The sequence below is a fragment of the Pezoporus flaviventris genome, unplaced genomic scaffold, assembly GCF_033815535.1.
Source record: "Pezoporus flaviventris isolate CSIRO_AGI_PZ_B2104156 unplaced genomic scaffold, CSIRO_AGI_Pfla_v1 ptg000043l, whole genome shotgun sequence".
Taxonomy (NCBI): domain Eukaryota; kingdom Metazoa; phylum Chordata; class Aves; order Psittaciformes; family Psittacidae; genus Pezoporus; species Pezoporus flaviventris.
In genome coordinates, this window is record NW_026892591.1 from 1,681,707 (window position 1) to 1,694,189 (window position 12,483).

The window sequence follows — 12,483 nt, forward strand, 5'->3', positions numbered from 1 at the left end:
AGCACCCTCACACTGGATCCCACGGGATCAACACGCAGGGAGCGGCCGGGTGAGTAACGCGGCCTGTGCCCGGGGACAAGGCCATGCCCGGTGCCCTCTGCCCGGGGCGGCAGCGGGTAAGACCCCTGTCCTCGCTGGCGGCCGCTCCCTGCTTTATGGCCCGGCAGCGGAGATCGGAACGCCCGCAACCGAGCAAAGGGCGCCCGGCCGGGCGGCGCCATGGTCCCGCGGGCACTCCAGCATGGATGGGGCAGAAGGCAGCAGCTGGGCAGGGCAGGCAGGGGCTGGAGGGGGGTCTCCCATTAATTGTTAATTAAGCTGCTAATTACGGAGACGGCGATCACCGACCGCGGGCCCAACACAACCGCCTCCCCTCCCACCGCCCCTCCGCCATGGCACCGCCCTCTCCCCTCAGCGAGCTCTCGCGAGACCTCGCAGCCCCTCCTCGTTCCCCGCGGGCTCTCAGGCCGCGCCCCCGATAGGCTCCGCCCACTGTGACCACGCCCCCGCGCGCCCCCGGTAGGCCCCGCAGGCGCGGCGCGGCCCGGCCCGGCCCGGCCATGCTGGCCAAGAGGAAGCCGGTGCTGCCGGCCCTCAACATCGCCCCCAGCGCCGCCGAGGGGCCGAGCCCCGACGGCTCCGCAGAGTGAGTGAGTGGTGGGGGGGCCCGAGCGGCCTGCGCCGAGACCGCGGCGGGGAACGGGCCTGGGTGCCTGTGGGAGCCGGGACACGGTGGTCCCGGTGCTGGGGTGACTGTGAGGGCCGGGGAGCGGGAAGGCCGGGACATGGCGGGCGCTGGGGCTGGGGGACTGGCTGGGGTAGGGAGGGTGAATGGGGCCGGTGCTGGGGGTCAGGTTGGGGGTGAGAGGGGCTGGGGCAGGCAGGGTGGGATGGGCAGGGGCTGGAGGCTGGTCTGGTGCCCGGGTTTGCTGGGGGAAGGTCTGGGGGCTGTGGGGACCAGGCCTGGGCACAGAGGCTGGAGCTGGGAGGGGAGGAGCAAGGCTTTTGGGTGGAAGATTTGGGGCAGTGATGAGGGCTCTGTGAGCAGGACGTGTGGGGCAACCAGCGGTGGAGAGGGGGGCACAGGCAGTGCTAGGGAAAGGCAGAGCATCGCCTGGGGGGGCTGTGTGGAAGGGGTGGGTGAGACCCCCCCCCCCCGCCCCATATCACCCTGGGTGCAGAGGACAAAAGGGTGGGCAGCAAATGGGAGGGAGCAGCTGGAGCCCGGAGCTCAGCAGCAGGTGCTGGGGGAGCACAGGCGCCCCTTTGTGCCCGGCAGCAGCGGGTTTGGGGGTGTAGGGAGCAGGGGCTTGCAGGGCACTCCTCATGTTTCACAGCGAAACCCAAGCTGCATTGCCCATGTCGGGAGAGGGAGAGGTTCCTGGGGCTGCTGTTCCCCCCAGGCTGAACTCTGCTGCCTCTTTAAGGGTTGAAGGATTTTCCTATTCCTTGGCTTTCCCAAAAGAGCTCCTCTCCGGAGGAGATGTGTGTGTTGGGCACCATGGGTCTTGCTGTCTGAGGCACCCTGTCAGCACCAGAGCTGAGTTCTGCCTCTCTCCAGAGCTTTGCTTTAGTCTTGTTGCTGAGTATGCACCCGATGATGGCTTCACTTGTTGCCCTCCACTTCCCTAATAAAACCAACCCCTGTCTCTGTGGCGCTGCCTCAGTGTCTCCTGACCATTCCTCCTGTCTCCTCCTGCCCTCTCCAGGGCAAACCTAGTGGACCTTCAGAAGAAGCTCGAGGAATTGGAGCTGGACGAGCAGCAGAAGAAGCGCCTGGAAGCTTTCCTCACGCAGAAAGCCAAAGTGGGCGAGCTGAAGGACGATGACTTTGAGAGAATCTCTGAACTGGGGGCTGGCAATGGCGGTGTGGTCACCAAAGTGCAGCACAAACCTTCAGGGCTCATTATGGCACGGAAGGTAAGGAGGGGATGGGTGGAGTGGGCTGTGCCATCGTGCTCAAGGGCACCCAGCTTCACCTGGGGTCTCTGGGCAGTGACCTGTCTGCATCCTAACACCTCCCTACCCACCTCACCTGGGTTGGGACTGTGGTCCTGGCTGCCTCCAACTGTGTCCCACCACCCATTTAACACTGTCCCAAGGTAGTTCCAAGCAACCCTGACAGTGGCTCCTCTCAGACATGGGTTTATATGTGATGACATCCACTGTGGTGCCCTGTAGCAGAAGTCTGGGAGGTGCTTTGCCTGTTAGAAAAGGCAGAGCTGGGTGTGAACAGTGCAACTGCTCATCTCTGGGACAGCTTCCATGAAAGCCTCTGGTCTCTCCTGCTGTTGGGGTGGTTTAGTGGATCTCCATGAGCAAATCCACCTATTTAGGTGGCTATATTTGGAGCTGAGCTCTTGTAGCCTTCCAGGGTAGTTGATTTTGGAATGCTGGGTGTCACTGGGTGGTTTGGACGTTGTTGGGAGCTCCGTGCTCCTAACTGGAGCAAAGGCAGGCTGCAGCACTGCTGTCCTTCCTGCAGAGACCAGCGGTGGTAGGTCTGTGGGACGGACAGGCACCCCTGGGGTTGGGTGTCCTAGAGCTCACGATAACAGTGGCTCCTTTTCTGACCTGCCTTTGGCTTCCCTACCCACAGCTGCATTAACTGACTCTATATGAGGAGCCTGAAGAATAAAGCGACTGCTCTTTCATGTGCATAATCTTCACAGGTTTTTGTACCCTCTGTGGTTTCTTTGATACTGGAGCACCTCTTCTTACACCATCTACAGAGCTGGTGGAAATGCTCCTGTTTGCTGAGTCAGACCTACAGCACACTTGAGACTTGTCTTTCCGCTCGGTACCTGTCGCTGTGTTACATGCCTGGCACTTGCTTCAGTCACCAAGAGGCTGCCCGGGGCTCAGCCTCTCGCCTTACCCTTAGTGTTAGTCTGCAAGTGGTGTAAAGTCTATGCCAAAGCAGAGCTTCCCTGGAAGACTTTGTTTCATTCCAACACTCGGGACTAGCCCATATGGTTCCTGGAAGTTTGGCTGTTCCACCTTGACTGTTTTCTTCTTTTCTTGGCAGCTGATTCATTTAGAAATCAAACCAGCCATCAGGAACCAGATCATCCGAGAGCTGCAGGTGCTGCATGAGTGCAATTCCCCCTACATCGTGGGTTTCTATGGAGCCTTCTACAGCGACGGAGAGATCTCCATCTGCATGGAGCACATGGTGAGTCCCTGTTCCTCCTCTGCAAACTGCTGCTCACTGGTCTGGTGTGAATTGCATCTCCCCGAGACTTGAAATTGCAGAGAATTGGGTGAATTGCAGGTGAAGTGGGTTTAGGCTGCTGGCAGCTGCCATGGTCCTTGCTCTGGCCACAGCCAGGGCACTCTGCTCCTGGTAGGAGCTGCACCTCCTGAGTAGGCATTAAAATGGCAGAGATCCACCTTTGCAAAGTGGAATCAAAGGTTTGGGGTTGGCCAAACGGAAATCTTGTAAACAAGAGCTTGCTCTGAAGCACAATGTGCATCTCCTGTTGTCTCTGGCTGAGAACAGCGGTGTTGCTCCTCCAGATCAGTGCTGACAGCATCGTCCTTAGCACTGATGGAAAGGAAGCTAAGAACTCATAGCAAGAAGTAAAGCTGATAGAAGATAGCGTTAAAATAGTTTTCAGTGAGAAGCTTGATCAGCAGATATCTATCTTTTTGTTTTAAAAGGAGCGATGCTGAGCCTTGATGCTGAGCTGGGATGCTCTGTCCTGCTTATACCCACTCACCCTCCCTGGGCATGCCTGCCTGTGCCTCCAGGTGCTCTGTTTTCCTGCCAGGGTTTGGCGTGTTGGTCACTTTAATGTTCTTCATTTTAGGATGGTGGCTCTTTGGATCAAGTGTTGAAAGAAGCCAAAAGAATTCCTGAGGAGATCTTGGGGAAAGTCAGTATAGCGGTGAGTTGCAGTGGCTCTTCAGGCTTCCAGAAGGGATTTTCTGGGCATGGTTTGGGAATAATGCTTGTGCTGCCTTAGGAAGGATTCTTTGTTGCCCCCGTGCATGTTCCTATGTGGTCTGGGGCAAGAGGCTGTGGTGTATGCGGGAGGGGAGAGGGAAAGCCTATTCCCAACCACCCCCTGTAGCTCTGACCCCTTGTGTTGCACTGATTGGTGTCGACTTCTCCCAGAGAAGATTTGGGAGAAGGTTTTTTTTGGGCTTTGGTTAACCCAAAGGGAGAGCCCTTTCGTTCCCAGCTCTGATCTCGTCCTCTCTCTGGTTTCCCTCTAGGTTCTAAGAGGCTTGGCATATCTCAGAGAGAAGCACCAAATCATGCACAGAGGTGAGAGGAGGAACCTAAAAATAACTGCCTGCAGTACAAGAGCCCTGTATTCTACCCAAAGTCGTGTTTACGCTCTTCTCTCTTGCTGTTGGCAGATGTGAAGCCTTCCAACATCCTGGTTAACTCTCGAGGAGAGATCAAGCTGTGTGATTTTGGGGTCAGCGGTCAGCTCATTGACTCCATGGCAAACTCTTTTGTGGGAACTCGGTCCTACATGTCTGTAAGTTCCTTCCAGGTTCTGGCTGGGTTTTTTCCACAATCTGGGTTCAGCTCAGCTCTTACAGAATCACACTGAAGTGTCTGATTCACTCATGGATTTACTCTGTGTTTGCATCTGGACTGCCCCATTCCTTGTTCGTGTTAGGGATGAGCCTGGTGCTTTGAGGCACTGTCCTGTGCTGAAGAATCATGGACTCGCAGACTGGTTTGGGTTGGAAGGGACCTTAAAGCTCATCCAATTTCAGCCCCCTGCCACGGGCAGGGACCCCTTCCACTGGAGCAGCTTGCTCCAAGCCCCTGTGTCCAACCTGCCCTTGAACACTGCCAGGGATGGGGCAGCCACAGCTTCTCTGGGCACCCTGTGCCAGCACCTCAGCACCCTCCCAGGGAAGAGCTTCTGCCTAAGAGCTCATCTCAGTCTCCCCTCGGGCAGGTTCAAGCCATTCCCCTTGGCCTGTCCCTACAGGCCCTTGTCCCAAGCCCCTCTCCAGGTTTCCTGCAGCCCCTTCAGGCACTGGAGCTGCTCTGAGGTCTCCCCTTCAGGAGCCTTCTCTTCTCCAGGCTGACCCAGCCCAGCTCTCTCAGTCTGGCTCCAGAGCAGAGCTGCTCCAGCCCTTGCAGCATCTCCATGGCCTCCTCTGGATTCACTCCAACAGCCACATTCCTCTTGTGTCAGGGACTACAGAGCTGGACACAGGCCTGCAGGGGGGTGTCTCCCCAGTAACAGACACCTCCATGTTCTCTTGAGGTGTCCTGTCAGCTCCAAGAGGTGCCTGCCTGGCAGTGGTGCCTTGGAAATGCAGAGACTTGCAGGGAAGGGCACTTCAGATCCTACAAACACTTCTGTATTTTATTTGGTGAGTGTTTGTGGGTTCACAACCATTTTCTGTGTGCAAAGCTCTGTCCAAAACACTGAGAGTGGAGGGGATACAATGCTGGGCCATTCCCACCACCTCATCCTACCTCCTCCCTGCACCATGGCCAGGAAGGAGTAGTGGGTTATTAGGGAAGCCTTCAGACTCCTCTTCTGTGTCTAGGGCTGAGCTGCTCTCGTATTTTGGGAATGGTTATTCAAGTACAGTTATAGTTAGACAGTGGCTATCTAATATCTCCTTTGCACTCAGCCACTGGCTCTGCCCAGCTGACTCGAAGCTGCCGCTATGGGTGACTTGCATTGATTTATATATATTTAATTTTTTTAGTGGTAAGAGCCTAGAGTGGATTTTCTCTTCCTCAGATTCCTCTTGGGTATTAATTCAAATAAGCAGTGAAAAACCCATCTTGATAATAAATTGAAAGGCCTGTAGGGACTGGTACTGGGATAAGGGGGAATGGCTTGAACCTGCCCGAGGGGAGACTGAGATGAGCTCTTAGGCAGAAGCTCTTCCCTGTGAGGGTGCTGAGGCGCTGGCACAGGGTGCCCAGAGAAGCTGTGGCTGCCCCATCCCTGGCAGTGTTCAAGGCCAGGTTGGACACAGGGGCTTGGAGCAAGCTGCTCCAGTGGAAGGGGTCCCTGCCCGTGGCAGGGGTTGGAGATGGAGGAGCTTTAAGGTCCCTTCAACCCAAACAGTCCCGTGATGCTATGATGCAGAGTTTCATCTATTTCATTCCAGTTCGTGCTCTTTATGACTTTGCATCCGGATGCTGTGAGTCAACGTGTGTTTCTGTGGTCTTCCCTTCCAGCCCGAGCGGTTGCAGGGCACCCACTACTCCGTCCAGTCCGACATCTGGAGCATGGGGCTGTCCTTAGTGGAGCTGTCTATCGGAAGGTACCCAATCCCCCCGCCAGACTCCAAGGAACTGGAAGCAATATTTGGCCGTCCCGTGGTGGACGGGGCAGAGGGAGACTCTCACAGCATCTCGCCGCGGGCCAGGCCCCCAGGACGCCCCGTCAGTGGTAGGGGCTGTCGTATGCATTGAACACCACACAGACATGGGGGCAAATGGGTTGGGTGGTGTTGGGTTGGCCAAAGGCTGCTTTGCATGAGGTTGTGGTGGGGAGACGTATCCAGGGAGGCCCCTCTCTGCAGAGCAGATGGAGCCATGTTGATGCTCTACCAGCATCCATTCTACCACAGAGGGGTTTCTAAGTCCTAATGCGTGCAGTTGAGAGTCTGGTCTTGCATGATGAGGTGGAGATTGCTCTCAGGATGCTGTCAAGGAATGGATTTGAAGTGCCAGCCAGGGTCTGTTGATGTTCTGAAGAGCTCAGTTTATCTGCCTGCCTTTAGATGTCTGTGTCTTACAAAGGCTAAAGCCAGGCAGCAAAGCACCCTGTGCTGGGGATGGGATGTGGAGCCCTGGGAGGCGATGCTGTGAGGGACGCTGTCAGAACTTCTGTTGCTCCTCAGGCTTTGCCCATGCTGCCAACAGGTTCCTTTCAAGCTAGAGGCAGCTTTTGGGGAAGAGCTTTGCAGGGAGCTCTCACAGAAGTATCCAACCAGCATGGGAGCTGAGGGAGGCTGTTCTTGAGCCATTTGCTTGGAGGCAGAAGGCTCTGGAAGCGCTGCCAGCCTGCGACAGCAGATGGTTTGGTGCTCTCCAAATGCTCCAAGCTGGGATGTGAATCTGGGCTATAGGCATGGGGAAGGAAATCAGAAATCTTGGAATGCATTTTGGTTTTCTCTTCCACTACAAGTCTGCTCCCAAGTGGGTTGTCTCTGCCTCTCCCAATAGAAATCCCACTGCACATGTGTTTTTCACACAAGATGAAGCCCTTGGCTGTCCCCAAGCAGCCTCTCACCACTGTTTTTGTCATCTTGACCACACAGGCCATGGGATGGACAGCCGGCCTGCCATGGCCATCTTTGAACTGCTGGATTATATAGTTAATGAGGTGGGTATTTCCTTACCATCAGCTCTGCCGGGCTTCCCTGGGGTCCGTGGGGCACCAAGGTGTCATCTCCACTCTGCTGGGTCAGGGTGGGCTCCAAAGCCTTTGCTTTTCAATAGAGAGCCCCTCTGAGCTCCACAGATGTCACAGAATCATAGCATGGGTTGGGTTGGAAAGGAGCTCAAGATCATCCAGTTCCAGTCCCCTGCCGTGGGCAGGGACACCTCACCCTGGACCATGTCCTTTCCTTCTCTGTTCCCCCTTCCCATCTCTCTGTATTGCAAAAGCATCTCTGGGTGCTTTTGCAAGTGGGAAGAGCAGTTTCCCGTGTCAGGATGATCAGAGTTAACCCCCGGTTACTGTTTCTGGATCAGCTTCATCCTCTATAGGTGTTGCCAGAGCTGGGATTTGCGAGGTTGGATCTGGAATTGCGTTGCTGCAACTTGAGTTTTCCAGCTTTGGCAGGGATTTAGTGCAGGGTCCCCCCAGTTGCACATGGAGCTGGGGAGCAGTTTGCTGCTGGGGTAGGAAACGATGGGGAGCAGTGAGGAGGAGGAGAGCTGGGGAGCACAGCTTCTCTGCAGCTCCTTCAGAGCGAGGTGCCACTCTGGTTTTTGACCCATTAACATGCTGAAAACCCTTCTCCTTTTCTCCCCAGCCACCTCCCAAGCTGCCCAATGGAGTTTTCACACAAGACTTCCAGGAGTTTGTAAATAAATGGTAAGGATTTCCCCCGGGGGCTGATGTGGGGACCCGTAGGTGCTGCCTGACAGCTCTGCAGGCCACTGCTCCACCCAGAACTTCAGTGTAACACAATGTTCTCCTGCTCTGTAGGTGATCTGCCTGGCTGCAGGGATCCCGCCTTGTGCTGGGAACTCCAGCCTTGGGAAGGGCTGGAATAAAAGCAGTTTATTTCTGGTGATGCTGAGCAGTATCCCAGCGCCTTCTAAATATGAGCCTGGCAGGGGGATGGTGGAACAGATTGGCGGGGCTGAGTCACCCCACAGCCTTGCAGGCACCACACTGTCACCTTGCAGCCCTTCTGATGTGGTGGGGGGACACCTGAGGATGCTGCTGCAGCTCCTGTTAAATCACAGAGCTTGGACATGGCAGAAATCTCCGATCCCCATCAAGTGCTGGGTCCTTTTCCCATCTGCAGGTGCATTTCCTCCACACAGTCTAAAAGAGATGGATCCTGCAGCTCTCCCCAGGAGCTGGGCTGTTGGAGATGATGCTTTCCAAGCTGTTTCCACACTGCCAGGAGGCCAAAGGGGCTTTTGGTGATGCTGGAGACCTTCAGGGGACTGGTTTCCCACAAGCAGTGTCTCAATGTTGGTTTTGCTCTCTCATTCTTCTCATTTCAGCTTAATTAAAAACCCAGCAGAGCGGGCAGATCTGAAGATGCTGATGGTAAGCGGGGAGAGCAGGTTTCTTTCTCCAGTGGGGTGGCACCAGATCTGCCAACTGCTACCCCATCTCTCTGCACCTCTTGCTCAAAAGGCTGGAAACTCCCCAGCTGAGCTTAACAGGAGCCAAATGGAGCCTGGGAGAGGGAGTGTGACTCACCTGTAGTTCAAAGGCAGTGATGGTATCAAGCCTGTGTGGAGCTGGGGTGGGAACCACCCGCTGTCCTGTGCCTGAGAGACAAACCTTTGCCTCCTGAACTGGGCAGATAAATAGGAACATAGTTGGGCTGAGCACAGCCCGGCTTCAGTGAGCGCTCGAGCCCAGAGAAGCTGTGGCTGCCCCATCCCTGGCAGTGTTCAAGGCCAGGTTGGACACAGGGGCTTGGAGCAAGCTGCTCCAGTGGAAGGGGTCCCTGCCCTGGCAGGGGTCAGAGCTGGATGAGCTTTAAGGTCCCTTCCAACCCATGCCATGTAACCACGCTGACCTCTGCACCAAGTGCAGTCCCTGGGCTCCTGGGTAGCCCTTGCAAAGGAGGTGGCCTGTGTGGCCCAATGCCCTTTGCAAAGGTTGTCCCGTCCCACCTCAGCTTCTCCCTTACCTTGTGCCCTTGAGGGAGCAGCATTTGCCACCCAGGGGCAGTTGGGACTGTGTGGAGCTGCAGCACCTTGTCCTGCCTGTACCGAGCAGGCAGGGGCCATCTGGGCTCTGTTCTCCTGTCGGTATTCCCTGCTCCCGTGCTGCGTGTTGACTCTGGGGCCAGCACGGATTAAAATCCCAGCAAGGAACAAACAGTTCCTCTAAATCACCTTTCCCTGCCTGAGTCACGGCGCCGGGATCTTCCCCCCTCTCCGGGCTCCTTCCTGCGGCGTGGGGCTGGGTTTGGGGCCACGCAGCCGGTGCCGTTCCTAACCCTGTTCCCTTGGCTTCCAGAGTCACACCTTCGTCAAGCGCTCCGAGGTGGAGGAGGTGGATTTCGCAGGCTGGCTGTGCCGAACGCTGCGGCTGAACCAGCCCAGCACTCCCACCCGTGCCGCCGTGTGAGGGGCAGCACATCAGCCTCCGCCGCCGTTTCCTCTCCTCCCGCAGGCCACACAAGCGCCCTCCCTCCTTCCTCCTCCTCCTCCTCCTCCTCGCATCCAAGCGGCAAAGCACCATCGTCCCCTCGGAAGCATCTCTCGGCCGCCCCGCAGCCGGAGCGGGGTTGGTTCCTATGGATGGTGGTTTGGGGCAGGGAGGGGGGGGTTCCAGGCCTGTGCTCCAGCTCCGGAGCTCCTGCCACATGGGCAATGCGGTGCTGCTTCTGTTCATTTTGGTTTGTTTTGGTTTTGAAACATGGTCCCTTGGGTTCAAAAAAGAAAAGAATGGGATGTGTGTGCACACGAGCGTGTGTGTGAGACAGGGCCGGACCTCCACGTCCTCCTGGTAGGGCTCCGACGGGGAGTAATGAGTGGAGGGGCTGGAGAAACCCTGCCTTGGGTGGCTGGGAATGGTGTTGCTTTCCCATCCCTTTCCAAGTGCTGGGGTAGGGGTTAGTGGTTGAGCAGGAGCGGAGCCGTGAGCTCCCTCCTGGCTCTGCTGCGGGTGGAGGAGAGGAGAGAGTTGTGTGTTCTTGTTCAGGGGTTGTGTTAAACCTGTTCTTGTCGCACACTGGGTGTTAATGAAGGGTCTCGATGTGCTGAGTGGGGGCAGAGCTCTTGGGATGGGAGGGAACTGGGGGGGAGCTGCGGGTTGGGGGTGAGTGGATCCATGGCAAGCTCTGGCTTGGACCTTGGGGTGCTTCCCTGGCTCCTTCCATTGCAGAGGTGGGAGCAGAGCTGCTGGGGCCAGGGCAGGAGTGGGATCCCCCCAGACCCACCATGTCCTAAGGGTGAACCCCATCCAGGTCCCTGGTTTTCCCCCTCCAGCTGCCTCTCACCAAGCGCCCTTGGCCATGGGGGATGGAGGAGAGCCCCAGGGTCCCTGCTGGACCCCCCCTTGAGCCCCCCCACTCCCCTGGGATGGGGCTGTAGAGAGTCAAGGCTGAGCCTGGCAGAGCAGGGATGACCCCCCCCAATACGACCACGTTGTCCCCGGGCCCCACTGGTGTCACTGGGGGTCATGGTCCCTCCTGGCCGTGTCCCCCCCATGCTCAGGAAGGACTTCATGCACCCCAGGCTGAGCCCCGCTCTAACCTCATTTTCCACCCCCCGTTTGCATTTTTGGGGGACCCATTTTGCCCAGTGGGGCTTTGTGCTCCCCAAGCCCCCACAGGAGATGATTTGGGAAGCTTGGTGGGATTTTTACCAATTTTCCTTCTTTTCAGGCTGTTTTTTTTTTCCCAAAAGCAAGGGGGGGCTGCCAGGGCCCTGGTAACCCCAAGCCCCTCATCTGCGTCCAGCACTGTCCTGCTGGGGACAACCCTGTCCCCCCAGGGCAATCCCATGGGGAGACCCCACATTTGGGGGGGGGGGGTCTGTGCTCACTGGCTCAGCCTGGGTTGCTTGTAGTGGGTTTTTGCCTCTGATTGAGGTGGGGAAGGGGAGGTCTGAAGCTTTGGGGTGATTTCAGGTGGTTTCAGGGCAGGTTTTGGAGGAAGGGGAGGTGGGGTGGGGGGAGGTTGTGTTGGTGCAATTACTTTTTTAGACTCAATATTTTCATCCTGGGGTGGAAAAAGCCACCCGAATAAATGGCACTTTACAGCTAATGGGCCTTTTCTCTTCTTGGTTGTGCCCCAACGTGGCTTTAACCCCTGTGAAGCTGGAATGCTGATGGATTGCGGGAATGCCGCTGGGTTCTCCCTGCATGGGAGCGATGGTGCTTGGAGACTGGGATGTGCTGGTGGCTGCCTCCAGCAGAAGCAGGGGATAAGGGAATGATCTTGGTATAACCAACCCGCATGGATGTGGGGTGTGAGGATGGAGCAGTGCCCTAAATCCCACTGAGGGTGCTGGGAAGGGCTCTGGGGTGGGATATTTATGGCCAGAATCAGACCCAAAACTGACAAAAAACTCTGTGGAGCCCGGGTGCCTGTTCAGGGGGGTGGGGGTGTCCTGCTTTTGCTTCTTTGGGGTCCCCTGTTGGGGGGGGTGAGTGTCAGTGCCATCCTGCAGAGACCCGGATCAACTCACTCCACACATGGGAGCTGCAGCAGGTTCTATGATGTTGGCTTGGAGTCAGTGGGGGGTTCCCATGGGCTGCGTGTGAGGTTTGAGGGCAGATGGAGGATGGGGTACCCCAAGCCCTGTTGCTGTTGCAGGGTGGGAGGGGGATGTTTGGGGTCCTACTTCCCCCCCCCCCAGGTATATATGGGTGCTCTCTGTATGTGTTGGGGTGGGGCCACACTGGGGCTCGGTTTGGGGCAGGGGGGGTCTGAGCCCATCCCTGTTGTGATGGGGGAAAGTGAAAGCAGCTGTGAGCAGGAGGCTGCAGCGCATGGCAGGGCCCTGGGGTGCACCCGCCCCCCCCCCCATGTTGGGGCCCCTCAGTCCCCACCTCCAGCCCTGCTTCCCCTTCCTGCCTCAGTTTCCCCACCTCTAAAATGGGGTTAATGATACTGAGCCCCCCTAAAAGCCCCTCTTGGGGGGACACACAGGGGGTGAAGGCTCCATGTGAGGAGCCAAAAAGGGGAGAAATGGGGAATCCCGGGTGCTGTTGATCAAATAAATCCTTCCTTGTCTTCCTGCTCCTTTAATTACTTTTTCCTTAAATTATCACAAATTCCAGCAGAACCTGACCCCCTGCAGGAGCCCGGAGGAGCTGTTCACTCTGGAGC

At 56.9% G+C, this 12,483-nt stretch overlaps 1 protein-coding gene across 1 annotated transcript; it reads left to right on the forward strand.

Annotated features, from left to right (window-relative positions):
- The first annotated feature begins 477 nt into the window (after window positions 1–477).
- On the forward strand, window positions 478–10,367 carry MAP2K2 (mitogen-activated protein kinase kinase 2). Its single transcript, XM_061466831.1, has 11 exons — window positions 478–646; window positions 1,710–1,920; window positions 3,029–3,175; window positions 3,813–3,890; window positions 4,222–4,273; window positions 4,369–4,493; window positions 6,176–6,389; window positions 7,264–7,328; window positions 7,984–8,045; window positions 8,690–8,735; window positions 9,663–10,367. Exons 1-11 carry the CDS (start codon window positions 561–563, stop codon window positions 9,771–9,773), a joined length of 1,197 nt encoding a protein of 398 aa, XP_061322815.1. The 5' UTR covers window positions 478–560; the 3' UTR covers window positions 9,774–10,367.
- Window positions 10,368–12,483: the final 2,116 nt, after the last annotated feature.